The following is a 27,134-nucleotide window of genomic DNA, read 5'->3' as shown; positions in this document are numbered from 1 at the left end:
CTCTCGCCCCATCGGGGCAGACCCGGCCCTTCTGAAGCGCCTCTTGGCGGGACCACAGTCACATCAGCATCTCCTGGTTCCTGCCCTGCCCCTTGGCTCCCAGACCTGCCGTGACGGTCACACACACATGCACACGCCCCACATCACATGTACACGCCACACACACACACACACACCACATATACACACACGCACACCACATAATAGACACATCACACAATACACACACACGCGTGCACACACCCAACATCACATATACACACCACACACGCACATTATACACACACCACATATACACACACGCACATCACATAATAGACACATCACACAATACACACACACGCGTGCACACACCCAACATCACATATACACACCACACACGCACATTATACACACACCACATATACACACACGCACATCACATAATAGACACATCACACAATACACACACACGCGCATACACACAGTATCACATACACACACCACACACAGACACATTACACATACATGCCACACACATCACATATACATGCCACACACATTACATATACATATGACACACGTCACATATACACACAAATCACATAATAGACACACAGAGATCACAGAATACACACACATTACATATACATGCCACACACATGTCACAGATATACACACATGCACATCACATAATAGACACACAAATCACACAATACACACCCACATTATATGTACATGCCACACACACGTCATATATACACACAAACATCATATAATAGACGTAATAAACACACATTGCATATACATGCCACACACACCACATATACACACATGTACATCACACAATACACATGCACACACACCCACATTACATGCACATGCTGCACGCATCACACACACACACATTACATGCACATGCTGCACGCATCACACACACACATGTACGTCACATACACACGCATGCACACACACCCACATTACATGTCCATGCAAAGAGCATGCACACACCAACAAACACTCTGCTGGGCCTCAGTTTCCCGCCTGTAAGATGGGGGCGTGTAAGAGCTCCCACACCAGGGGCTGTGAGGCTCCCCTGTCCCCTGTCACCCTGAGCTGTCAGCACAGTTGCCTTGCACACGAGCCCATGTAAGCTCGGTGCATCTGGGGCTTCTCTCAAGGACTTAAGGCCCTCCAACCTGGGGTCTGTGGTTCTGGCACTTCGGGCTGGGGTCCAGGCAGGCAGTCCCTGGCGTCAAGCCTGGGCAGGACAGGCATCCCATGGTGGGGACGTGTGTGAGGCCATGGCAGCCAGAGGGGCCTCAGCTTTTGCAGCTAAGAATGCTTCTTTAGGAGGTGGGGATCCCACAGTGGTCTCTGTGGGATTGTGCCCTTGCCACCGTGAGCAGGAGGCTGGGTCCCAGACCCTGTGGGCAGGGGTTGCGGTGCTGTGTGCAGTATGGAGCACAGCTGTGGGTCTGCTCGGGTGAGCCTGATCCTTGTTGTGGGGTGAGGCTGGCTGTCATAGTGGACAGGGGCCGCACAGGAGCAGCAGGGGGTCTTCCCCAGGGTTAGGGAGACTTGGAGCAACATTTGAGCCCAAGCAGGGCACTGGGACGCTTGAAACAAATTTGGAAATCCAAATTTATTTTAAATGAGAATTCCTAGAAGAGGAAAACTGAAGTTAAATCTTGATAAGCAAACGTAACTGAAAACATTTATTACAGTAAAATAGTGTTTCTTGTAAGATATATATATATATATATATATATATATATATATACATATACATATAAATTAAAGATAGAGGGCTCACTGAATTTGATCCAAGTTATTTGCCTGAAGTAAGATGATGATGTTGAAGCTGAAGCTCCAATACTTCAGCCACCTGATGTGAAGAACTGACTCATTTGAAAAGACCCTGATGCTGGGAAAGATTGAAGGCAGGAGAAGGGGACAACAGAGGATGAGATGGTTGGATGGCATTACCGACTCGATGGGCATGAGTTTGGGTGAACTCTGGGAGTTGGTGATGGACAGGGAGGCCTGGTGTGCTGCAGTCTATGGGGTTGTGAAGAGTCGGACTCGACTGAGTGACTGAACTGAACTGAAGATGATTTTAAGAATTAAAAACCATCACATCATGTCTCTTCCCTACTCTGAGTTCTGTGGTGCCAAGCTGGCTGTGATGAGGGTACATCCACCATGGGAATCCGGGCTTTCCCCTGAGGGCCGGCCATTGGGATCTGCCAGGTCCCACTGCATGAGGATACAGTTAAGGAAACACGGAAGAGGATTCCTGTGTGGTTTGAACAAGTCAGCGGGAACGTCTGCCTCGAAAAGTACCCTGTTCAGGTGCCCATAGGGCCCTAGGGTTGGCCTGGGTCTCGCCCCCGGAACCCAGGGGTGAGAGCCTGTACAGGGAGCCCCATTCATCTGAAACTGGCATGCTCAGAGTTCTCACTGCCTTTTTTATTTTAAAAAAGTCATGTTTATCTGTAGAATTAATTCTTCATTCATGACATCAACATCTTTCCCGACATCATTTGAACCAAACATGTGAATTTTGCAAGTTTTATAATTCTGTACAAGCAGTCGTCACCAGCTTGCACGTGGGGAAGTCCTGGCATTTTATGACTTCATCTCACAGGCACTCGTCCAGAACCTGCTGCATGCCGGGCGTTCACCAGGTACCCTCTGTGTGCTGGGCATTCCGACTTGACCCTCGGACAGGCAGTGCCCCTCCCCCAGAGCCTGGGGAGACAGAGGCTGAGGGACAGTCATGCAGTGGGTGTCACCCTGGGGCTGGGACGGGCTGGGATGGAGAATTCTGGGCCCATCAGAGTCTGACCTGGGCGCCCTGGCCCTGCCCAGGTGGGCGAAACCTCCAGAGGAATGTGGGTGCCTGAAGTGGGTCTGCATCTGGGCATCGGAGAGTCATCTGCAGAGACTAGAGAAGACGTGCCAGGCCAGAGAAAGGCGGTGTCCACGGGGTGACTGCTGATAACAGTGAGCGTGTGCGAGTGTGTCTGGGCGATGCCAGGACAGAGAAAGGTGGTGTCCATGGAGTGACTGCTAATAGCAGTGAGCGTGTGTGAGTGTGTACGCAGATGCCAGGCCCAGAGAAGGCAGTGTCCGCGGAGTGATTGCTGATAGCAGTGAGTGTGTGTGAGTGTGTTCGGGGTCTCCTCCGTTAGTCTAGTGAGTCCCGCGGCCGCCCTTCATGGAGGGTGACCGTGCGGCTGGCCTGGGAGGTGAGGAGCTGGTGTCGGCTGGGCAGGTATGTGTCTGGCTCCCCGAGGCAGAGGGTCTCTGTGGAGCGGCAGGACTGGCTGGGAGCCAGGTGGGCTTTCTGGAAAGCTCCCCTGGGTGTTCTGTGGGGAGCCAGCATATCTATGAGGCGCTGAGCCGCTGCGGGGGTCCCAGAGGCCCAGGGGTGGTCGCGGCGGTTGTGCAGATCGGGCTGGTTTAGACTGGGGTATGACCGACAGTGGAGGCGAGTGACTCGGGCTTGGGGGGTGGCTCAGGCCCTGGGGGTGGCACGGACCCTGGGGGTGACTCGGGCCCTGGGGGTGACTTGGGCCCTGGGGGTGACTCAGTTCCTGGGGGTGACTCGGGCCCTAGGGCTGCACTGGTGAGGACAAGGCAGGAGGGGTGGGTGGCTCCAGGGCTCTTGGCCACCCTCCTCCGTGGTGGCCGCAGGACCCTCCCTGGGTGGGGGACCCAGAGAACAGACCTGGTTTGGGGAGACAGGTCTGAGGCCTGGGTTTGTGGGGCAAGAATGGGAGGAGCGGGTGGGCGGGTGTCGGCCCAGAGAAGGGGCCCGAGGTGTGGCCGTGGAGCTGCGGAGCTGGCCCCTCGCTGGTCGGCTGGGGAGGCCGGAAAGAGCATCCCGGGGGTCAGGGAAGCCAGAGCCGGTGAGTCACCGGGTCCCTGAGAAACCGGGATCACAGCCCTGCAGGCTCGGGTGCAGGCCCCTGAGGCAGCGTTTACCGGGAGAGCGGTTTTAGGGCGGACGCAGAGGCCAGCAGGGGGCTGGATGGTGTCCCCCCAGGTTCATATCCAGAACCTCAGAATGTTGGAAGCAGGGTCTCTCCAGGTGTAATCCGTAAGGCTCCCAGTGATTAGTGAACATCGTCCCGGACTCGGGGTCCACCTGAACCCAGTGACTGGAGTCCTTATAAGAGAGAGGATGGGGAGACGAGACCCAGGGAAGATAGCCACGTGACCACGGAGGCAGAGATGAGGGATGCGGAGGCCACAACCCCAGGAACAGGGGTGGGGGGGGCCTGACAGCTGGAGGAGGCGGGAAGGAGCTCCCCTGGAGCCTGCAGAGGGAGGTGGCCCTGCTGACACCCCCAGATCTATGAGAGAATTCGTTTTTGTTCCCTTTAAGCCCTCTGCTTTGCCGTATTGTCACAGCAGACCCAGGAAACAAATACAACTACCTATGAGAAAAGAAAAACCTTTTGTGCTTAAAACAAATAATTTCACGGCAACTGAGCTTTATTTGCAGTTGATTTAAAGTTGCACGATGGGTTAAGCAGAGGAATGGAGGAACCCCGCAAGGCAGCACGCCCTTTCCGCAGCATGGTGGAGGCCCTGCAGCAGCGGGCTGAGCGGCTGCGGGGCCGCGGGCAGCACACATCCTGCTGGGCTGTCCTCCCTTCCCCGGGGCCGCCTGAGGACCCAGGCTTCCCGGCAGCTGCTGGAAAACCACCTGTGAGCAGGAGTACGGCGGGCAGAGTCAAATGCAGGCCTCAGAACTGAACGGAGGGCACGCTCGCTCTCTCTGTGCAGGGCCCTCCTTCTCTGGGCCCAGGCAGCTGGGAGCCTGTTGCGGGAGGTGGAGGGGTCCAGACGTCCCGTTGGCTCGAGGGCAGAGCCCGTGAGCCGCCGCTGTGGCCTTGGTGGGGGCGGGGCTGCGCTTGCCTCCCGGTGACATTGACCACCGGGGCGAGCCCAGCAGGGCAGGGTTCCGGGTGCCGTGGGGAGGGCCGGGCCAGGCCCCCCTTTGTTTGCCGTCACGGCTTAGGGAGCGCGGCCCGCCCCGGCCTCTCACTGCCGCTTTATTACTTCAGAACACGCTGTGCTTGGCCCTCGACCCGCCAAGCTGGGACTTGGAGAGCAAACAGTCCCAGACGTCACATGGATTTTAAAAGGGGAGATTAGAGAATCTGAAGTGAATGAAGAACAAATACACCTTCGGCTAAGCATTTACAATTAATGAATAGAATTTAAGAAGGCTGCGAGCCGCCCACCTGGGAAGGGGCCAGGAGCAGGGCTTAGTGTGAGAGTGTGAGAGTGTGGGTGCGTGTGTGTGCATGTGTGTGCGTGTGGCTGAGGGCAGGTGTGAGGGTGCAAATGCGTGTGTGGGTGTGAATGCTTGTGAAAACGTGAGCGTGTGTGTGACGGTGCGAGTGTCAGCAGCGTGTGACTGGGTGTGAGTGAGGGCGCGTGTGTGCATGTGTGTGAGGTTATGCGTGCCCACGTGCGCGTGTGTGTGCACAGCCTGCCTGGCGTCTGTGGCGGGCGGGGTGGGGCGCCCTGGTGACCCCAGAGCCGGCGGGGAGACCAGAGAGTCTGCCCCGATGGTGGAGCCCAGAGTGGGGTGTGCGGCTGGGTGGGCCTCTCCTTTCCAAGCAGCGTGTGAAACCTCTGCTCACAAGTCATTTGGGGGCAGCTGCCTGCTAAGGGAGAGCAGGTGGGTGTCCTGGGTGGGCCTGTGGTCTCTCCCTTCCCTGCCTGGTGGGGAGGAAGGGGATGGAAAAAAAAATCCGCCTGACCCTGCCAGGCCCTGGGGGTGGACACAGCTCTGGGTGGGGGCTCGGCCTGGGCCCCTGGCCTGGTGGTCCGTGTGCGGTTATGAAATTCAGTAAGAGCTCAGCGGTTGAAACTCTCCTGCCTGTGTTTGAGGGGCTCAGGCTGGGTCACCTTCACTTAGCAAGTTGTGTGTCCTCAGCTGTTGCAACCTGGGGAGGAAGATACTCCGGGGAAGGAGAGGAAATTCAGATTTCCCTGGTGCCCCGCTTGTTTCCGAGGATCGTCGTGCCAATTACAGATCAGTTTCACCTGCTCCTCAAAAATAAGCTCTTGTGAAGCGTTCCCTCTCAGTGACGGATGGAGTTTTCTTACACCTGTCAGTTACCAAGCTCTCGAAAATAAGAACGTTCAGAGGTTGGCCTCCCTGAGAAACAGACCCCAAGGCCCGAGATCCGCCTTCCCAGGAGCCACGCCTGGGCAGGGGCTGGGGACAGGGGCTCACGGGGCTGCCCAGAGGAGAGGCTGGGCCTCAGCAGTGCAGCAGCAGAGGCCTCTATGACCCCACATCTCAGCTCTGGCGATGCGGTGCAGAGGAGGCTGCCCTGGGCCACGGGGCTGAGCTTCCCCATCTCCCTGTGGAGCTGTTGCTGGCTGTGAGCTGCCCCAGCGGGGGCCATGCCACTGTGGGTGAGGAATTTCGGGGGGAGGGTCTGAGTGCAGGGTCGCAGCTGTGAGTGGTCGTCACCCAGCCCTCCAGAGCCTCTGTCCTGGCGGGGCATGTGGGGTACACACAGTGGGGTACCCACTCTCCACCATATCCAAGAATTAATGATCGGGACTTCCCTCGGGGTCCAGTGGTTAAGAATCCACCTTGCAATTCAGGGAATGCGGGTTCCGTCTCTGGTTGGGGAACTAAGACCCCACATGCTACAGAGTAGCTCAGCCCATGTGCCACAACTCGAGTCCGTGCGCGGCAAGGAAAGATCCTGGATTAACACAGCGAATATCGTGTGCTGTAGCCAAGACCCACCGCCGCCGAAGTTTAAAAAGCTGATGATAAATTTTAATATCACCATCCAGTTTGTTCACATTCCCAATTGACTCATATGTGACTGCTACCGTCTGAATTGCATCCGCCCTGCCCCCAAATTCACAGGTTGCAGCCCTAGCCCCCAGTAGGACTGTAGCTGGAGGTGGGGCCCGCAGGGAAGTAGTTCAGGTAAATGATGAGGGTGGGCCCCCATCCGATAGGGTCAGTGTCCTCCAAAGAAGAGACGACAGAGACCTGTGTCTCCCGGTGCACAGCTGTGGAGGACGGGCTCTGTGAGGACAGAGCGAGAGCGCAGCCAGGAGGGAGCCCTTGGGGGAGCCCAGCCGTGCTGGGACCCCGATCTCCCTGGGACTTCCAGCCTCAAGGGCCGTGAGAAATACATTTCATCGTTTAAGCCCCTGGCCTAAGGTATTTTGCGATGGAGGCCCGAGCAGACTGAGACAGTCGGGAATGTATTCGCACAGTTCAGTGTTGAAGAGGCACAGAAGGGCACCCAGGGACACCCGTGTCTGAGGACCCTGGTGACTCCAGTTCCAGGGTGACGCTGCCTCTGTGCACCCAGGCTCCTGATGCTGGGTGCCACTGAGCTCTGAGTATCCTATCTCTTCATACCCGAGAGCTCTAGCATCACAAAGGAAAGATTGATCAGTGTGACTGCACCCAGATGTAATACTTCTGTTGCTGTTGTTGAGTCACTCAGTCACAGCTGACTCTCTGACCCCATGGACAGAGGAGCCTGGAGGGCTTGCTTCTTCCCAGGCAAGAATATTGGAGCGGGTTGCCATTTCCTACTCCAAGGGATCTTCCTGACCCAAGGTTCAAACCCACGTCTCCTGCACTGCCAGGCTTTATATTTGTATTATAAAAATGTATATTATACTTGTATTTATATATTTATATTCTTTACCACTGGGCCACCAGGGAAGCCCTATAATATTTTTATGTGCCACAAATACAAAAATAAATTGAAAGTCAAACTTAAGCCAGGAGGGAGTTGTCATAGAAATGGTAGAACATAATTTCTGAAATTTACAAGGAGCTTGTATACAGAATAAAACAAGACCAACCATCTGATCGAAAAATGAACGCAGGAATCATCGGGCAGTTCAGAGAAAGGAAAAGGATGTTGCCAGTAAAATTCGGGCAGATGTTGCACCTCAGCAAAAATTAATGCAAATAAAACACCTTGGAGGTTCATTTGTCAGAAATATAAAATATTTTACAGATTGGTCACCACCCCGTGTTGGTGAGGATATATGAGTTTGTGCATCCTTTTGTGGAGGGCAGTTTGGAAATACTTATCAAGTGCGTACCTTGATTCACCACTTTCAGGAATTTTCTCTGGAGAGATATTCTTAAAACACACCAAGGACATGTATCAAAAAGTTATCCGCGGGGGCCTCCTCAGTGGCGAAGAACCCGCCAGCCGAGGCAGGAGTCACGGGTTTGATCCCTGATCCGGGAGGCCCCCATGTGCCACGGAGCAGCGGGGCCCGTACCCCGCGACTCCCGAGCCTGTACTCCAGGGTCTGCGCTCCGCAACGGGAGAAGCTACCGAAGTGAGAAGCCTGGTGACCACGACTGGAGAAAGCCCTTGCGGCAGCGAAGAGCCAGCGCAGCCAGAGACAAATAATTAATAATTTAAAAAGTGGTCTGCAGTAAAAGCGAGTTATAAGCAGCCTACCTGTCCATCAGCAGTAGAAGGAGAAACATCGGTGATTTGGGTTCTGATGGGGTCCTCTAACAGAAGACTGTGCAGCCACTGGGAGGAAAGAGGAGAAGCTCTGAGTGCCCACAGGCAGGGTCTCCACGGTACCCCTGGCCCTGAGCCCACATGCGGGTGGCAGGGCACCCCGCTCTCCTGTCTCCTCCGGTGGGACCTGCAAGAGACTGAAGATTTTCCAGGCCTCACTGTTTACATGGTGATTTTTTTTTAGTGTGTGAATGTAATACTCTTATTTTAAATGTATTCATTAAGGGACCGCCCTGGTGGTCCGGTGGTTAGGACTCCACGCTTCCACTGCAAGGGGCGTGGGTGCGATCCCTGGTTGAGGAACTAAGATCCCACATGCTGAGTGGCACGGCCAAAAAATTTTTTTAAATGCGTTCATTTAAAACTCAGTACCTGGTGAAAATATGGGTGAGAGCTGGGGAATTTCTGGTTGTTGGAAGCGCCTGTTGGTCTGCGGGTCTGTGAGGGGCTAGCGATGCCCACCCTGTGACACGCAGGCCCGGCTGTGTTCCAGGGAGTGAGGCTCATGCAGCCAGGCCCCCGCGGCAGCCTCACCACTGATGGGCAGCCTGGGTCTGGTAGGCCTCTGGGGCAGAGACGGTCAGCCTGGGCTCCCTGGTCAGTGGAAGCTTCCAGAACTCCCCTGCCACGGGGGTAGCGGGGGTGGGGGGGTTGGGGGGGGTTGGGGGGCAGTTAGGCCACAGGGAGGCCGTTGGAGCACAGCTGGGGGCCAGTGTGCGGGACAGACTTGATTACAGGATCAGAGCCCAGCATGGTCAGGGGGGCAGTGGGTCTGCGTGGGAGGTGAGGGGCTGGGGGCACTCTGAATGACCCTGGCCGGCTCCTGGGTCTCTGACGAGCCCCGGGATGCCCAGCCGTCATGCAGACATGGGTGTGGGGAGGGCACGGGGCCCTCTCAGCATTCTCAGTCTTTCTAGGTGGGGCTCTTGGAAGAGCGCCGGGCTCAGCTGGGGGTTCAGAACGGGTGGGGTGCCCCTCCCCTCCCCCTCCCCTCCCCTCCCCCTCCCCCCACCAGGCTGCCGTGTGACCCCCTCTCCCGCTCCGTCCCCCCAGGCGAGCACTGCGAGGTGAACGCGCGCTCTGGCCGCTGCGCCCACGGCGTGTGCAAGAACGGGGGCACCTGTGTGAACCTGCTCATCGGCGGCTTCCACTGCGTGTGCCCCCCCGGCGCGTTCGAGAGGCCCTACTGCGAGGTGACCACCCGGAGCTTCCCGCCGCAGTCCTTCGTCACCTTCCGGGGCCTGAGGCAGCGCTTCCACTTCACCGTGGCCCTCGCGTGAGTGCCCGCATCCCCACCCGTGCTGGAGGTTGGGGTGTGGTCTCGGGTCTCGGGGCGGCCCTCCGGCCCTGCATCCGCGGTCGCCCTGGCCGGCGTTGCCTGCAGGACCCCGTGCAAATAGGGGGTGTGGCCCCTGATTCAGGGGCTTCCCCTGTGGCTCAGCTGGTGAAGAATCCGCCTGCAACGCAGGAGACCCCGGTTCGATTCCTGGGTCGGGAAGATCCGCTGGAGAAGGGATAGGCTACCCACTCCAGTATTCTTGGGCTTCCCTGGTAGCTCAGCTGCTGAAGAATCCACCTGCAATGCGGGAGACCTGGGTTCAGTCCCTGGGTTGGGAAGATCCCCTGGAGAAGGGAAAGGCTCCCCACTCCAGTATTCTGGCCTGGAGAATTCCATAGACTGTATAGTCCCATGGGGTCGCAAAGAGTCCGGCACGACTGAGCGAGTTTCACTTTCACTTCACTTTCCCCTGATTCGAAAGTGAGAAATTTCCAGTTGGCAACAGCAGAGCGTTAACGAGCCTGGGGCCCTGTTTGCCCAGCTCCCACGCCTGTGAAGCCAGCCCAGATGCCCTGGTGCTGCCCACCTGCCACCACACAGGCACCTCTGCCATCCAAGTGCCCAGAAATAGGGGGCAAGGGCTTGGGACTCAGACTCGGCGTGGGCTCCTGTGAGGTCTCTGGCAAGCTGGGTAACAAGGGTGAGTGGCCTCACCCCTTTCAGCCCTGGTCCCTTAACCCGTAACCGGGAGCAGGTTGACTGCACGCTCGGGCCATTCTTTTATTTTTTCATCTTTTTCTCCAAAAGAATTTGGATTTAACTTTTAATTTTTAAGATCTACTGTAAAGATTTTTCTCAAGTCCAACTTAGTAGAATAAGGTGTTTTCTGTGTTTGGTGAGCATTTGGGGACGCAGTCTTTGGGGACACAGTCTTCATGGGAGTGCGCCATCCGTGTGCCCCAGAACCAGATGCTTGCTCTGAGCTGCCCTTTGGAGCTCGGGGCCTCTTGGGGCAGGACGGCGCAGCTCCTCTCCTGAGGGTCCTGCCCCACCCGGGGAAGCCCTCCCCTATCTACCCTCCGCCACTGCACTCAGGTCCTCTGAGTCCTTCACCCCCATGTCTCCCTGTCTGGCCGCTTCTCTCCCAGTTTCCAGCATCTTGGCCTGGGCCACCATCCTCCCCTCTGCTGACAGCTGTGGTGTCCTCGACTCTCAGCCTGCGCCAGGGGGATCCGGGCCCGCCTGCCACCCGGGGTGAAACCCAGCTTCTGAATACGGCACTTGGCGGCCTCCATGTGCTGACCCCTGTGACCCCGATCCTGGCGGGGGCCGCCCTCACCTCCTGATGCTCTGGCCCCGCCCAGCCCTGTGTGGGTGTTTCCTCGGCCCCTACCGCCTGCCCCGATCCCGTCTCCCGCTGCTTCCTTCAGGAAGCCCGGTGAGCAGGCCGGCCACGCCTGCATTCCAGTGCTGGCCGTCCAGGCTTGGCCATCGCCTGCTCGACTGCTGCCTTCAGCCTCCGATGCCCCTGCTTGCGGGATCAGGCTGCCGTCCACCCTGCCTGCCCCTAAGGTCCTGTGGAGGACACACAGTTAACACGGGGCTTGTACATTGGCGAGTTTTCTACATTGTGGCCCAAATCTGCTCTCTGTAAACCCATCCCCCACACTGGCTGGTGCCAGGATTCCTGGCCCTGATATTTTTTTTCCTGGTTGTCAGATGATTTGATTGGGCTCAAGTCTCTGAAGCAGATGCTCGTCCTTTGAAGCCTTTAAATGGCCCTTTGGGTTCCCTGGCTGGGATCCGGGCTTCAGCCCCAGGACTGCTGTGCCCGTGCCTGTCCACCCGCTGGCCAGAAGCTCCTCACGGGCTTCTTATCCTGCGTCCTGACACCCAGGGGCCCAGAGGCCACGAGTGGCTGACTGGTAGTTCCATGCCGACACGGTGTGAACACTTACTGTTCCCCACCTGTAGCCTGGAGATGTCACTGGGGGGCCTCCTGGCCTCCCAGAACAGGGGCTCTTCCGCCCGGTGGGGGTGGGAGGGGTTGAATTGCAGAGGGCAAAGCTTCCAGGCATTCTCAGTGGTCTGGAGTGCCGGCTGGGGCTCTACAGAGGTGGGCAGACCCCTGAGCCCCCAAACCCACCTGGGCCCGCCCACCTTGTCCAGCTCCAGCCCCCCGGTAGGTTCTCGGGCTTGGACATTCGCACTGGGTACAGATGTGTCCTCTTGGAGGGCATTCCGTTTACAGACGCAGGTCCCTGGTGAGATACCTTCTGGGCTCTGCCCAGCTCATCACAGACCTCAGCGTGGACCGCTCAGTGGCCAGCCTGCTTATCCTAATCTGCAGGCATTTCCCCGTTCAGCCCCCTTCCTGAATCTTCCTCGGAGGCCAGCTTTAATGAAAGAGCAAGAGTGGCCCTCATCCGTGAGCGTGCCTGTCCTGGATCCTTTGAGCATCGCCCCCTTTCCCGGCAACTTGGAAGGAGAGTGGGAGACACAGCTCTGGTCGGCCCCCTGGCCCGACTGCAAGGCTGGAGTGGTGTTTGATTCCAAGGGCATTTGCGAGGTTTGGGCCGTGTGGAGCCCGCTGTTGGGGGTGATTGCTGACATCTTGGTGCACGGTTCGCGGCGCCACCACAGCCTGTAAACCAGCGAACCAGGGTCCCTCTCCAGGGTGTGGAGAGGGCGCACATGAGTTGGCATGTGCTGTTGCCCTCCCACCCTCTCACAGGGCCTCCGTGCCAGGCCCTGGTCCCGGCCCCGCCTGCTCCCAGCCCAGTCCCTCCTCTGCCCGTAAGCCCTGTGCACAGGAGGCCACCGAGTGGGCACAGCCTCCAAAACAAGGGCTCCTCTTTGGCACCCTCGGCAACTCTGCGTGCCATGTGCCTGGATGTTAAGCAGGCTCCTGTGGGTGCCCACCCCCAGGTCAGAGGTGCCCTGTGTCTTCTGGCAGATTCATTGCTCCGGGTGGTTTTGCTGTCTCTGTGGCCGTGGCCGCTCACCACTGGGCATGGCCAGCAGCCCTCCATCGAGGGCAGCGCAGCCACTAAGCTGCAGGGGGCTGACCTGAAAGGTGGCCGGAAGTCCTGGGGTTGGGGAGGGGGGGTGGCCCACGGATGCAGAAACTGGCAAAGGAAGTCTGGCAGCTCCAGACTCAGAAGCTGAAGAGCAGTCGTGTTTAATTCAGCGTCCCTCTAATTCAGCGTGTGTCTCTGCTCGGGAAGTGCAATACTTTAGGTGATCATGTGACAACAATTTAGGGACAGTTTCCCATGGGCCTGATGATGGCTAAGGTGTCCAGGTGACGCCAAACCAGGGAGCGTTCTGCATCAAAAGCAGAATGTGAAAAGTCCCCCAGAGCATGGGCGGGGCCGGGAAGGAGCTGGCCCCCTGCCTGCTGGGGGCTGCGCCATGAGAAAGGTGGGCTGGGGCACCGGCCCAGGGCTTTTGTTTCAGGCAGTTTCTCTGGAAGCTGCGTCTCCCCTTTCTGGCTCTGTTTGCCCAGGGCCTGGGCTCGAGTGGGCGCCCCCGCCCGCCTCCTTTGTCCTTTCTGCTGCCCGGCCCCCTCTCCAGGCTGCGGTTTCTGTTTCTGGCCTTTCTTCTTTGGTGCTGTTCAGACCCTGCCCGGGGCCCCAGGGCTCTTCGTTAGCTCTTCCATCCTGGCAGTGCAAGGGGCCCACCCCTCAGGACCCTCCTGCACTGACCCTCTGCACCGGCTCCCACCCTGGTCCAAAGAGAAACCCACACCCGTCAGACCTGCAGAAGGGGAGCAGGTGCGGCCCGCGGGTCTCAGGAAGAGAGCCGCTGTTAATTCAGCTCCTCTTTTCTTCTGCCTGCTGGCTCCACATTTTGCTCTGCAGGTATTGTTTGGGTTGTCATTGGCGCCCGCTGCCTCTAAACCGAGGGGCTGCCAGCTGTGGGCGGGAGGTGTCAGTTCTGGGCACCTCAAGGAGGGGGAGCTGGGGTCAGATGCTCAGCGCTGGCTCCCACAGACCCCTGCCGCACGAGAGGGTAACTGACCTGGAATCAAAGAAAGGACTTTCCCCACTTAATCTTGGGGGAGAGGGACACCCAGCTGTCTCAGGAAACAGTCTTGTGTTTCTCCTGGGATTTGCGGGTTCTTTGTAACCAGGGAGTCCAGGAGGTGTCGGGGTGTGTCGGGGACCCTCGGCTCTGATGGTAGCGGCCTCCTATTGGGTAGGAGGAGATTTCTGAGGCTCTTTGTTTCTTGTCGGAGTAAGTGGTTTTTTACTCTTGATGCTTCAAGTCTGACAAGACTATTTTCACGCGTCTGTTGGTTCACGGGAGCCCCATCCATGCGTGGATGCAACACATGGGTGTCACACACTCTCCTGGACCAGATCTTTCTTGTTTGGTCTTGGAAATGCAGTTGTGAATGAGAGTCATCATCCCTCCCCTTAAAGGATCACTTGTCCTTTTGTAAACATTTTTTTATTTAAAGTTTTTCAGCCTGCGGGATCTTTGTTCCCCGACCAGGGATCAAACCCTCGCCCTTGCAGTGGAACCTTGGAGTCTTAACCACCGGACTGCCAGGGAAGTCCCAGGAGCACGTGTTCTCCTAAAGGAACAAAGAAGCAGGACAATTTCAGAAATGAAATGAGTGGCGTGATAGACTGTGGGCGGGGCACAGTTTAGATAAAACGAGTTGGGAAAACACAACTGCAGCGATGCCTGGGAGGCCTGCAGAGGCGGGGAGTTCACCCCCGGGCAGGAGGCAGCAGGTGCGGAGGCCCCTCCGGGGGCAGGGAAAGGGCAGAAGGACCCAGCGTGGCTGCGGCTGGAGCCTGGTGGTGGAGACGAGGGGCTCCGGCCTGAGCTGGTCATCGGCACCTGCTTCCCGTGCCCTGGGGGCACGCGTGAGTCTGCCCCCCTGAGCAGCAGGCACCCTGCCTGTGTTCAGTGCCCAGACATTCCCCGTTGGTAGAGCGTCTGTGTCACCCTCCTAGAGCATCATACGGAGGTGGTGGTAACCAAGCTCCCCCCAGAATCTGCTTTGCTCCTTCCAGAAAAGAACGTCGTTAATCAGGATTTGTGCTATTTGTATGTTAAGTCGTGTCCAACTCTGCAATCCCATGGACTGTAGCCCGCCAGGCTCCTCTGTCCATGGGATTCTACAGGCAAGAACACTGGAGTGAGTCGCCATGCCCTCCTCCAGGGGGTCTTCCTGACTCAGGGATCGAATCCGCATCTCTTGTGTCTCTTGCATTGGCAGGCGGGTTCTTTACCACTAGCTCCACCTGGGCTGTCAACTTCTGATGTGAAAGAGAGTCCCGGGACCAGGGTCTTGGCTGAGCGTGGCTTGTGCTGTCACCCACTCTGGCTGGACCGGTCGCCCTGGGCGCCCCGCCCCCGGCCACCTGCAGATTCCACCCTGGGGTCATTCATTGTGTGATGTGTTCTGCCCCCAAGGTTTGCCACTCAGGAGAGGAACGCGCTGCTGCTGTATAACGGCCGCTTCAACGAGAAGCACGACTTCATCGCCCTGGAGATTGTGGACGAGCAGGTGCAGCTCACCTTCTCGGCAGGTAAAGAAAGCTTCCTGTGCGGGAAGAAGCTGCCCTCGGGCTGCATCCCAGGCACCACCCCATCCTGCAACAGCGCCCTCTAGCTTGCCGATCCCTGGTTCTCCACCTGGAAATCCGTCCCATGGCGTGGGGGCGCCGGGGGGGGATCCCCGAACGCACAAAGATGTTCACTGCAGCGCTGTTTATAATGCTGTAGGCACAGCTCCAGTGTCCAGAGACTGGGGAATCCTGCGCCCTCTGTAGGATGAACATATTGACAAAGCCGTTGAAAACGTCTTCCCGGTTGCTGGGGAGAACGCGGGTCCAGAGGGTCAGAAGGCCTTTTCGCCTTGGGGGTCTGCTCACTGCTCCTCTCTCCGGCCCCGCAGGCGAGACCACGACCACGGTGGCGCCGCAGGTTCCCGGGGGCGTGAGTGACGGGCGCTGGCACGCTGTGCAGCTGCAGTACTACAACAAGGTAGGCATCCCCCCACCCGCCCCGCCGGCAGCCCCGGCCCATGCGCTGAGGTGCAGATAAGCATGCCGGGTGGCAGAGTTATGTAGGAAACGAGCATCTGTTGAGGGTCTGTGTGAAGATACCCAAGCCCCGCGGTGTGGCAGATACTCCCTCAGGGAGCGCTGGGACCCCAGAGATCACCCGACCCCCAGGGCAGGACGCAGAAAGAGCTTATTCATTGCGGCTGCCTCGGCCGAGCCATTACTGGGGGCTGAAATCCCAGGCCATTCAAACACAGTTCCAAGGCCTAAACCTTCCCTGCCTCCCTGGATGAAACCCGAGAGGCAGAAGGCTCTCCCAGGAAACGCTGTGAAGGTCTGGGCGTTTTTGGGGGGTTTCCTTTCATTTTGCTGTTTCTTGACTCCTTGCTAGTTTTTGCATCAGAATGCCCCGCTTTCCAATTGCCGGGGATTTGGCAAGCCTCTCTTTTCCTTCTTGGGGAACTCTGGGGTGCCTCCCCCTCATGGCGTTCAGCCACAGACGTGGGCCTGGCTTGGCTCGCAGACAAGGGGTCCCCGCTCGGTAAGGGATACGCCCACGGAGAAAGAGCGCTGCCTTTCAGCCTTTGGACACAGTGGGGATCTAACTCTCCACGTCTCCACCGCCCTGAATGTGTAGCCCCTGGCAGTGATTGCCCCGCAAGGTGACCCTGGTTTTTTGCCCCCACCTGAGGGCAGGCGCTCCCGTTGCCCCGCCCCAGGTAGAGGGCGGCCGGATTCTGACTCGGGTGTGGAACTCGGCGCCGTGTTTGTGATGAGGGCCGGGGTGCAGGTCTGAAGCGACGCAGGGGCTGGTGTCCCTCTCGGGAGCGTGAGGACCAGGTGGGGGGTGTCCACAGCTGCCTGGGACAGACGCCCCGCGCTTCCCGCTCTGTTAGGCCCGGGCCATGGTCTTGGCGGTGGCCGTGTTACCCGATGCAGGGCCGAGTGTGAGAGCTAAGGACGTGGGCTGGGGGCTGGGTGTTGGGTGGGGGGCCCAGAGGGAGGCAGGGCGCCCCCAAAGACACGGGGGCAGTTTCCTCGCTGCCCCGTCGTGCGTGCAGGAGCCTTCTCCTGCGGGTGTGCCCGTGGCCATTTGGGACAGTTATTAGCCAGCGCGAGGCACCCACCTCCTTCCCACCTGGAACAGCCTCTTGTGGCCGCAGTGGGAGATGAGGGGTGTAGGGGGACCCTCAGAGCTGACCTCCCAGGGCTTGAGGACGGACGGATCCTCAGCTTGGGTTTTTCTCTCTGCGGGGTCTTAACCCACCCAACCTCCTTTCCCCAACCCTTGGGCCTTTCTGACCTGATTCAGCTGCTCTGGAGGAAAGCAGGGGTCCCCCCAGGGCCCCCCAAGGGAGTTCTGCCCCACAGCCCACTCGAGGTCAGATGCTTTCTGACCCATCTCTCTGCCCTGGAGGCAGCGTGCTGAGCAACCGTAGGAGCCGCGGGGCAGCAGCTCTCAGCTGGCGCAGGTGTGAGGGCTGCCCGAGCCTCCTGGAGGGCCAGGCGCCCACAGCACGGGGCCCCGTCCACCGAGCAGGGACGGCCGGCTCTGACCTCAGGGCCTTGATGTGCTCCAGCCAGTCTGGCAGTGGACGGCCCTGATGCCCCAGGTCGTGGCGATGACTTTCCCACGTCCAGACGGGACCAGCAAGAAGCCATGTTGGTGGCAGGGCTCCTGCAAGGCCGATCCCCTCCTGGCGCACAGATGGGGGACACGGGGGTCAGTGGTTCTCTGGGGCTCTTGAACCTGTGGTTCTCTGACTCAGACGCCTGTGGGCTCTTTGTCAGGATGCTGCACACGCCCTCGAGTAGAACGAAGGGAAAGTTAAGAGTCACAGCGGTGCTCCAGGGCCACGCGGCAAGGACAAGGTGCCCGCCGTCTGACCTTCCTGCCTCTGAGCTCTCAGCCTCTGGCCTCCTCCCCTTGCCGGCAGGGCCAGGACCCCAGGGAGGGGCCGTCCCTGGTCATCCTCTGCGGGGAGGATGCGTGCGTCCGGGGGGCTTCCCGCCCAGCAGGGTGCCAAGGAGACCCCCGGGGGCCCCGCTTCACGTCAGGGAAGCACCCATGGTACCTCTTCCTTCCTGCTTGTGTGGGAAACATACCTCCCGGGGCCGGCTGAAGACTGGGCTTGGGGGCTGAGTCGGCCTCGACTCCCCAGCAGGGTCAGCTGCCAGTGGTCCCAGCTGAGCGGAGACGGGGCCTCTGGCTCGGCCTGCCCAGCCCTGGTCCCAGGGCGTCCATCGGCCTCCGACATCGCCAAGGCCTGCCTGCTCACAGCGCCCCTGCAGGCGGCCCCGAGGAACAAACTCCCTCCTGAAGGGGCCCCCGGGGAGGAGGGGCCCAGGAGACGTGGACCCCTGCCACCCCCGCTTCCGATCCTGAAGCAGACCCTCCGTGCGGGATTAGGCCTCTCCTCTGGGCCACTCAGCTGCTTCCTCTCTCGCCCGAGGCTGCTGGGTGGAGGCACCCTGCAGTTTGCACGCAGACCTGGAGGCCGCCCCTGTGGTCTGCCTCCGCGCACCATGGGAAGTGCTCGGGATTAGGGCGTCTGTCTCGGGGGCTTTGTGTCTCTCGGGGCCAAGGCGCGGGCTTGTCCAGGCGCAGAGCCCCACCCCCCCCTGGGCCCCGGCGGGGAGCAGCTCAGGCCCGTGTGGAGGGGCTGCGGTGGGGGGCTGCGGGGGCCCGTGGCTGCGGGGGGCCGCGTCAGGATGCGACCGTGGGCAGGAAGGAGGGCAGCCGTGAAGGTGGTCTGTGGGGGGCGGGTCGCTCTGCTCTGCAGCTGTTTGTCTGTCTGTCATCCACGTCGGGTCTGGTCCTCAGGGTGGGTCCTGTGTGGGAAACCCCTGGGGCCCCATGGGGCCTGCCCCCACGTCCACGGTTGCCCTGGGGCCTGTCTGGGCTATTTTACCAGTCACCGCCCCCCACCCCCCGAAACAGGTGGAAACCTCCCCAGGATGGCACAGGAGGGCTTACGACCAAAGGGGACAGGATGTGGGGCTTCCATCCATGTGGGCAGTGCAGAACCAAGGGCTGTGTGAGCCTTGAGGCCAAGAGGGACCGGGAGAGCGCAGAGTGGAACCCGGACAGAAGAAGGAACCTCCTGGCAATGCCCCCCACCCTCAGTCTCCTGTTAGGCCTCCCACTGGCCAAAGGCAGCCAGGAAGCAGAGGACGTGACCCCTTGATAGGGTCCATGCGGGCTGGTCCCCCAGGCAGAAAAGTGAAAGAAAGTGGAAGTCGCTCAGTCGTGCCCGACTCTCTGCGACCCCATGGACTATGCAGTCCATGTAATTCTCCAGGTCAGAATACCAGAGTGGGGAGCCTTTCTCTTCTCCAGGGGATCTTCCCAACCCAGGGATCAAACCCAGGTCTCCCGCATTGTGGGTGGAAGAATCTTACCAGTTGAGCCACATGGGAAGTCCCCCAGGCAGGGAGTCCAGCAAAGTCAGTTCACTTTTTCTTTCTGCTTGGGGTGGCATTTTAAGCGAGAAGGGCCGGTGGCAAAATTCCCTTTCAGTGGAGCTCAGGTGCCCGCTGGAGCTGGGTGTTTTCCTGGGAAGGTATTTTGAAGGCGGACACTTTGTACAAACATGTTGAAGTCCGTCAGGCGCAGGTGGAACCTGGGGCCTCTCTGCTCACACTGCCCATGGAGGTTCGGGGAGGATTTGGAGGGTTTGTGCTCTGGTGAAGACCTGCCTGCCAGCGCAGGAGACTCAATAGACACAGGTTCGATTCTGGGGTGGGGAAGATCCCCTGGAGAAGCAAATGGCAGCCCACTCCAGTATTCTTGCCTGGAAAATCCCATGGACAGAGGAACCTGGTGGGCTGCAGTCTATGGGGTCGCAAGAGTGGGACACGATTGAGCACCCACTCACGCACGCCCACGTGGTCATCACCTGGTCGCAGATGTCTTTTCCTCCGAGGCTGTTGTGCATGATCGATAAACGTTTTCCCCGCCAGCTTGCAGAAGGGTCTGTGTGGCTCATGCTTAAGTGATTTCTCTGCACTGGGAACTCGGGTTCAGCATTAGTCAGAGCTCTGTGGAGTGTCTGTCCTTCCCCCTCACCCTTGGGCATCAGAATGTTTGTGTTGAGACCCCCAGGGCCGTGGGGAGGGGGGAGGAGCACCCCCCTGTGGGAGCAGCAGGGAGCAGACGTCTCTGCTCTTCGCAGGGAGGACAGTCTCTCGCTGAGCACCAGCAGTGCCCCCAGCGCGGCGGGGGGGACATCTGGAGGGGTTACTTGGAGGCCTTCGCCCTGTCCAATCAGGCATCTGGGGCGCAGACACATCAGCCAGAAGGTGACTGACGGGATCCTGGGCGGGGCCTCGGCAGGCGGGGCCTGTTCTGGTCCCGGTGACTCCCAGAGGACCGGGTTGTCTCCGGCCTGGTGCTGGAAGCATCTTGGAGCAGTGAGAGCCTGGCTGCACTGCTTCTCTCGGTGCCCGCATCCTGTGCTTCTCACCTAGCAGAGCGTCCCGTGCTGAAGGTTCCAGTGACCCTGGGGGAGGGGCCGCTGGTGTGGGGCTCGGCGGGGACGGCTCCACCCCGGCCGCACTCATCCCCAGGCTCGTCCACGTCCTTCTTGACCTCTCGGGTCTGTGCCGCACATGACGTTCCAGGGGCTCCAGGGAAGTGGGCTCTGCGCGGCATGGTGCAGGGGGGTCTGATTGCCTGATTGTGGTGTTGGGCAAGACTCTTGAGAGTCCCTTGGACTTCAAGGAGATCCAACCAGTCCATCCTAAAGGAAATCAGTCCTGAATGTTCATTGGAAGGACTAATGTTGAAGCTCAAACTCTAGTACTTTGGCCACCTGATGCAAAGACCTAACTCTTAGAACAGACCCAGATGCTGGGAAAGATTGAAGGTGGGAGGAAAAGGAAATGACAGAGGATGAGATGGTTGGACGGCATCGCTGACTGGATGGACATGAGTTTGAGTGAACTCCAGGAGTTGGTGGTAGACAGGGAAGCCTGGTGTGCTGCCGTCCATGGGGTCGCAAAGGGTCGGACACGACTGAGCGACGGAACTGAACTGAACCACCCCCAGGCTCAGGGGGCTCCCTCTGCTTCAGCAGATCTTCCAGAAGACTCAAGGGTTTCCACTCAGAACCTTGTTTCAGGCTGGTCTTCATGGAGGTCCTCCTGGTGTCCTGCAGACCTCTGTGGGTTCACCCCTGGGCAGGGCTGCCCGGCCTCCGGGTCACTCCCTTCTGCCCTTTCTTCGTAATACATGGAGCAGTTACTGAGTGCCTGCTGCATGCCACGCATTGTTCTGGGTATGGGATACACAAAAAGACCAAAAAGATAAGACTGTTGTTGTGTAGGTGTGCGTGTTCCAGAGGGCGTGGGGGAGGGTAGGAAGGGAGAGACAGTGAGCAGAGGGAGAGAGAGAACTCGAGGGAGGGAGGAGGTCCGCTTTACCCGCAGAACTCTGGATCCTTTCCGTAAAGGCAGGTATTTAGGAACCAGGATTCAGGTGCGGGATGCACTCGTTGCTCCTAGGGTGTCTCACTCCCAGTCTCTTACTGGGCCAGTAGGGCATGTATATGTATGTACAGGTATGTGTGTGTGCTCATATATACTCATACTGAAATTCATGTTTCTTTCTGTCTCTACTTATTGAAAACTTTGAATTCCGTTCCAGCACCACAGAGTCATTCCAGTTTTTTTCCCCTTCCATGTTTGTAAATCTTTTCTTGCTCAGTGAGAAAACCTGTTCCCATTGCCCTCGGTAAAACTCTTCATTGTCTCAATCACCGTCGTTTAAACGGCCTCCAACCCCAAAGGGCCGCCACCTCCTTGCTCACTCTCAGCCCCCACCAGGCCGCCTCCCCAGCCACCCTTCTCATCCAGCCCAGCCTTGTGACTGCTGCCTCTCTAGGCCCTGAATCTACCGACTGACTCCAACAGGTGCTGGGAACAAGGGACCTTCATAGAGATTTGACATAAGTATTCAATTATTCAGAAAAGGGAAGAAGGGGGAAAAAATGAAGGAAGTTTGTTTAAATTTGTGTTTTTAATTTAAAGGAAATGAAAATACAAAATGCCAAAATATGTGGGATGCTGAGAGGGAAATTCATAGCATTTCATACTCATATTAGAAAAGAGCTGTGCCAGGCTGTGCTTAGTCACCCAGTCGTGTCCAACTCTGTGACCCCATGGACTGCAGCATACAAGGCTCCTCTGCCGTTGGGGATTCTCCAGGCAAGAATACTGAGGCTGCATCTCAAATCGATCATCTCAGTTCCCACTTCAGTTCAGTTCAGTTGTGTCTGACTCTTTGCGACCCCATGGACGCACGCCAGGATAGCATGGACACACGCCAGGTTTCCCTGTCCATCACCAACTCCCGGAAGGCTCCTACTTCAAGAACCTCCACAAAGAAGAGCAAAATAAACCCAAAGCAAGTAGATGGAAGGAGTGAATAAAGACAAGAGCAGAAACCAGAGATTTTTAAAACAGGAAACCAATAGAAAGAATCAATGGAACAAAGAGCTTTGGGAAAACCCGTAATGTCATCAAACTTCTAGCAAGAAAAAAAAGAGAGGGAGAGAAGATAGGTTAGTAGTATCAGGAATAAATTCTCAATTCCTTGAAACACACACACTGTCGCAAACCAACCAACACGAAATAACTAATTCAAACAACTACGTTACTATTACGGAAACTGTGCTTTAAAAACTCCCCAGGATGGAATCTCAGGCCCTGGTGGTTTCAAATGTTTCCAGAACTACACCGATTGTGTACAGTGTCTTTCAGAAAATAGAAGAGGAGGGAACACTTCCTGGGCCATTTTTTTAAGTTAATGTTCCCCTAATACCAAAATCAGATGAAGACAGTACCAAAAAAAAGCTACAGACCAACGTTTCCCATGACTATAGATACAACTCATGTACACAAAGATTCAGAGCAGCTTACATCCCTAACATTCCCAAACTGAATGGTTAACACAGACTGTACATCCACGCACCACAGAACTCGGAATACTACTCAGTAATAAGACAGGAGGAACTTCTGACACATGTAAGAGAAAAGTGTGCTGACCAGGGAGAGCCAGTCTCATGAGTTTGCGCCAGCAAAGGTCCATCTAGTCAAAGCTATGGTTTAAAGTCATGTATGGATGTGAGAGTTGGACTATAGAGAAAGCTGAGCACTGAAGAATTGATGCTTTTGAACTGTGGTGTTGGAGCAAACTCTTGAGAGTCCCTTGGACTGCAAGGAGATCCAGCTAGTCCATCCTAAAGGAAATCGGTCCTGAATATTCATTGGAAGGCCTGATGCTGAAGCTGAAACTCCAGTACTTTGGCCACCTGATGCAAAGAGCTGACTCATTTGAAAAGACCCAGATGCTGGGAAAGATTGAAGGCGGGAGGAGGAGGGGATGACAAAGGATGAGATGGCTGGATGGCATCACTGACTCAATGGACATGAGTTTGAGTGAACTCCAGGAGTTGGTGATGGACAGGGAGGCCTGGCGTGCTGCAGTCCATGAGGTTGCAAAGAGTCAGACACGACTGAGCGACTGAACTGAACTGAGCTTGCGTGCTGTGTGGTTCGATCTGTATATCACTCCTGAAAGAGGGCATGGCAGACCTGGAGCACGGATGAGTGGCTGCCTGGGCTGGGGGCGGGGGTGGGAGGGCCGTGGGTGGGGTCCTCATGCTGATGGAAACACTCTGTATCCTGACAGTGTCGGCGTCCACATCTGGGCCGTGATGTTTGCAGTTGGTGGAAACTGGGTAAAGGGCGCCTCAGACTTCGCTTATTTTTTAGAATTGCGTGTACATCTGAAATTAACTCAAGGACTTAATTAAAAGAACTTGGAAAGATGGACAAATATGTGCTGGCATACGCACATTTTTTTCCTGAAGGGCACCCTCCTCCCCCCTGAAGCAAGTCCATCAACAGCACGGATCAGATAGCTGTGCTGGGTCCTGAGCCAGCCCACGCGTGGTATCTTGAAATATCAGCTGTTTATTATTCCTGTGATTCAGTGATGGGAGGCATTGTTGCAACTCCTTCTGCAGAGAGTCCGCCGCATGTGGATGCCTTTGGGAATACGGTTAATGAGAAGGGGGGGCCTTCGTGTTCGCTTTAACTTCCTGTGACGTCTTATGTGTTTCATGCTTTCTTTTATTAAAGAATACAGCAGGAGTCATCTGGGTGATGGGCTCGTGAGCCATTTTTGTTTTCTTTTCTGAAAAGTTTTCCGTTTAGAAAATCATTTGATTCAAAGCAGGTACGAGATAAGGAAGCTAAACTCTTTTCAAGTGTAGGTTGGCATTTGCCAAGTCCATCAACCCTTCGTGATGCAGGAGAGGGCCAGGTGGGTGGTTGCTGTCCCCTGGTCTGCACGGGGTCTTCTTAGCCTCGCTCTTCCCGCTCACGGAGGTGGTAGTCTGGGAGCCTTGCAGGCGAGTCGGTGGGACGCGCTGTACACGCTCAGTTCCTGCTGGGCAGGCTCACCCGTTCCAGTCCGAGTCTGCGGTCTGGGGGGTGAATCGTTTTGTTTCTCTCTGGCTGGATTTCTTGCTTTCCTCGGCCAGTTTCTGGGGACAGGAATGGTCCCTGTTGTGTCTGGACTGGTGGGTAGCCAATCTGTGTCTGACATCGATGTTCCCGTGACCACAGTGGGAGCCCAGTGCCCAAGCGGGCGGGGCGCCCACCTGCTTCCTTTCCAAACACGCCCCGTCAGAGGGCAGAGTCACCCGCCACGGAAACAGAATCACTCAGCCCCACCCGGGCCCCTGACCCCCGCCTGCGGTGGAAAGTTGCCCGCAGCCCAGAGCTCCAGGCGGCTCCCTGTCTGGTGGCCTCGTGCCTCCACCGGCCGCCCTGTCCCACCCAGCACGCCCAGCTCAGACCCCGTCACCACCCCCCAACGCTCTGCAATGAAACACTGCCCGCCCCAAGCCCTCTGCCCTCCCAGGCTGCCCCCCTTTCTTCACCCCTGCCCCCTGCCCTCCCCAGGACCAGCCTGTCACTGCCGAGGGCCTCACGTCCATCCTGGGAGGAGGACACAGAGGGATGGGGTCGGGGCTGGACGGAGCCCACCTGCCAGCGCCCTCCCGCTCTGCCCTCCCCCCCCCACCTTCCCAGCTCTTCCAGGCTTCACCCCTGCCTGCTCCCCACCGACCCAGCCCTGTCCCCACCCCTGCACGGCACCCTAGAGGCCTGCGCACCTGAGGTGGGGGCAGGGAGGCTGACCCAGAGCAGGGTGGAGGCAACTGGGAGGCGCTGGGGATCTGTAGGGAGAAGCTGAGGGTCCTGGGGTCTCTTTGTGGCCATGCATGCTCTGGGGACAGAGGCAATCCTATTGGGGTCCCAGCAGGAGCAGAAGGGGCTTTGCAAGAGTGTGTGTGTGTGTGTGTGTGTACGTGTGAGTGTGAGTGGATGCTTCTCGAAAGCCTCTCTCTCTTTGTCCGAGAAGGTTTTCCGAAAAGATGACCTGTAGCCTGCAGACCCCGGCAGCCCAGAGACGTGTCATTGCTGACGCCGCCTTCCTTTCTCTCCTGGACTGTTCCAAGGGCCCCTCTGCGGCTCTGGTCCAGCTGGGAGCAGCCGACGTCAGAGTCATAGACTCCAGGGGTTCAGGGCGTGCACTTCTCGTGGGCCGCTTGAGGGGCCTTCCCTTCGTGTTGAGCAGCTTCTGGTCCACAGAGCCCCTAAAAGAAGGAACATGTGTAAATGTTCCAAGAAGGCACTGTGTAAATGGAAAGAACCCTGACCTTGAGCCCTCCATCTGTCACTGGAGAAGAGACCCCCTTGGAGCAAAGCTGCGTGAACTCCCGGGTTCCCAGAAAACTCGGAGAGCCTGCCCGGCCAGGCAGATACAGATAAGGGACCCGGCCTGGTGGGGACGGCAGCTCCGACGCTCCTGGCCCCCGCTCACCGGCCCCCGAGCTTGTCTGGTGAAAGGCCACACCTGGGGAGGATCTTTTCCAGAACAAAAGGCGTCCCCACGGAGATCGCTGGGGCCAGTAGGAGGTGCTTCTTCATACGCAGTGCCGAGCGCACAGGCCACGCTCGGTGGACCTCTGCCTCCCAGCCCTGGGTTTTTCCACGTCTGAGCAACTATCACAAAAGCACCTCCTTCGACCTGTAGCCGCAGTCCTCAGGAGTCGGGTCACTGCATTGCCTGAGAAATGGACAGCTCTGCGGTGGTTCGTGTTAAGGTGACCAGCTGATTCTGACCCTTGTGAAAAGTCTCCTCTTTTTAATGCTCCCCAAATAAGAAGGGTCCATTCTCACAGCACAGTATTCTGCCGGGCAGCCGGACACGTGAGGGACTCAGAGCTGAGCGGTGCTCTGCGCCCTAGAGAAGGACCGGGGACTGCCGCGACAGCGCGCGGAAGCCCGGGCTGCTCGCCGCTCCTGGTCTGCTGCGTGTGGTTTTGCCGTGTGGCCACTTGCAGGATCTTAGTTTCCCTGTGAGAAATTGAGCCTGGGGCCTTGGCAGTGAAACTCCCAAGTCCTAACCACTGGACTGCTAGGGAACTCTTGTATTTTCTTTAAAGGTGTTAAAAAAAGAAGCTATATATTTTTCATACAGGAAAACAGCGTGGCGAAAATACAGGGAGAACGGCCGTTTGTGTGTATTTTGGCTTTCTTCCCGCCTTTCTTAGCAACAGCGCAGCAGCAACAAACTTCCTGGAATGTTCCCTTCACAAACGTCCCTGTGCATTTAATCCCACCCGGGAGGCCCCGTTTTCACCTCGGTTTTACAGCTGAACCTGGCTCAGGGGTCTGGGGTGGAGAGTGGGAGTCAGGGGACTCTGCTAAGTGGGGTAAGGATGTGACCTCTTGGCCTTTTGGAGGTGATGCTCGTTGGAGGCTGTGGACCTCGCTGTCCCCTGGCCCCTACCAGCCTTGGGCCCTGTGTGTGACAGCCAGCCCAGTACCAGGGACTCGGCAGGGGGCCCGGGTCCTCTCTTCTGAATGACACTGGACTTAGCCTCTCTCTCTCCATGCTGCCAAGCTGGGCAGCGTGTCCCCTGCCCCAGGTCCCCGGCAGGCGAAGCAGGCAGGAGCAGGTGCCCCTTTCGGCCAGCCGTGCGCCCTGCCTGGTGGCCCCGTCAGGCTTCCATGCAGCAGTGTGCTGCCCACGCCCTGGGGGACACTGTGCCCATCCTAGGGTGCGGGCGTCCCTTGTCTCAGAGGAAAAGGGTCAAGAAGGCCTGGGCTTAGGTCTTAATGTTAAATTCAAGAAGTAAATATGTTTACTGCTTCAGTTCAGTCGCCCAGTCGTGTCCAACTCTTTGCGACCCCATGAACCACAGC

The 27,134-nt window shown here is 57.7% G+C and overlaps 1 protein-coding gene across 2 annotated transcripts in view; it reads left to right on the top strand.

The window, feature by feature from the left end:
- Positions 1-27,134, top strand: part of CELSR1 (cadherin EGF LAG seven-pass G-type receptor 1) — a 144,682-nt gene that overhangs the window by 65,618 nt on the left and 51,930 nt on the right. For both annotated transcript variants that reach the window (XM_061418859.1, XM_061418858.1), the window contains exons 3-5: positions 9,600-9,822; positions 15,259-15,374; positions 15,743-15,831. In XM_061418859.1, the coding sequence (XP_061274843.1) occupies positions 9,600-9,822; positions 15,259-15,374; positions 15,743-15,831 (428 nt within the window). The remainder of the gene's footprint in view (positions 1-9,599; positions 9,823-15,258; positions 15,375-15,742; positions 15,832-27,134) is intronic.

The sequence above is a fragment of the Bos javanicus genome, chromosome 5, assembly GCF_032452875.1.
Source record: "Bos javanicus breed banteng chromosome 5, ARS-OSU_banteng_1.0, whole genome shotgun sequence".
In the NCBI taxonomy this organism is placed as follows: domain Eukaryota; kingdom Metazoa; phylum Chordata; class Mammalia; order Artiodactyla; family Bovidae; genus Bos; species Bos javanicus.
Note: the sequence above shows the minus strand (reverse complement) of the source record. Positions and strands in the feature narration are given on the sequence as shown.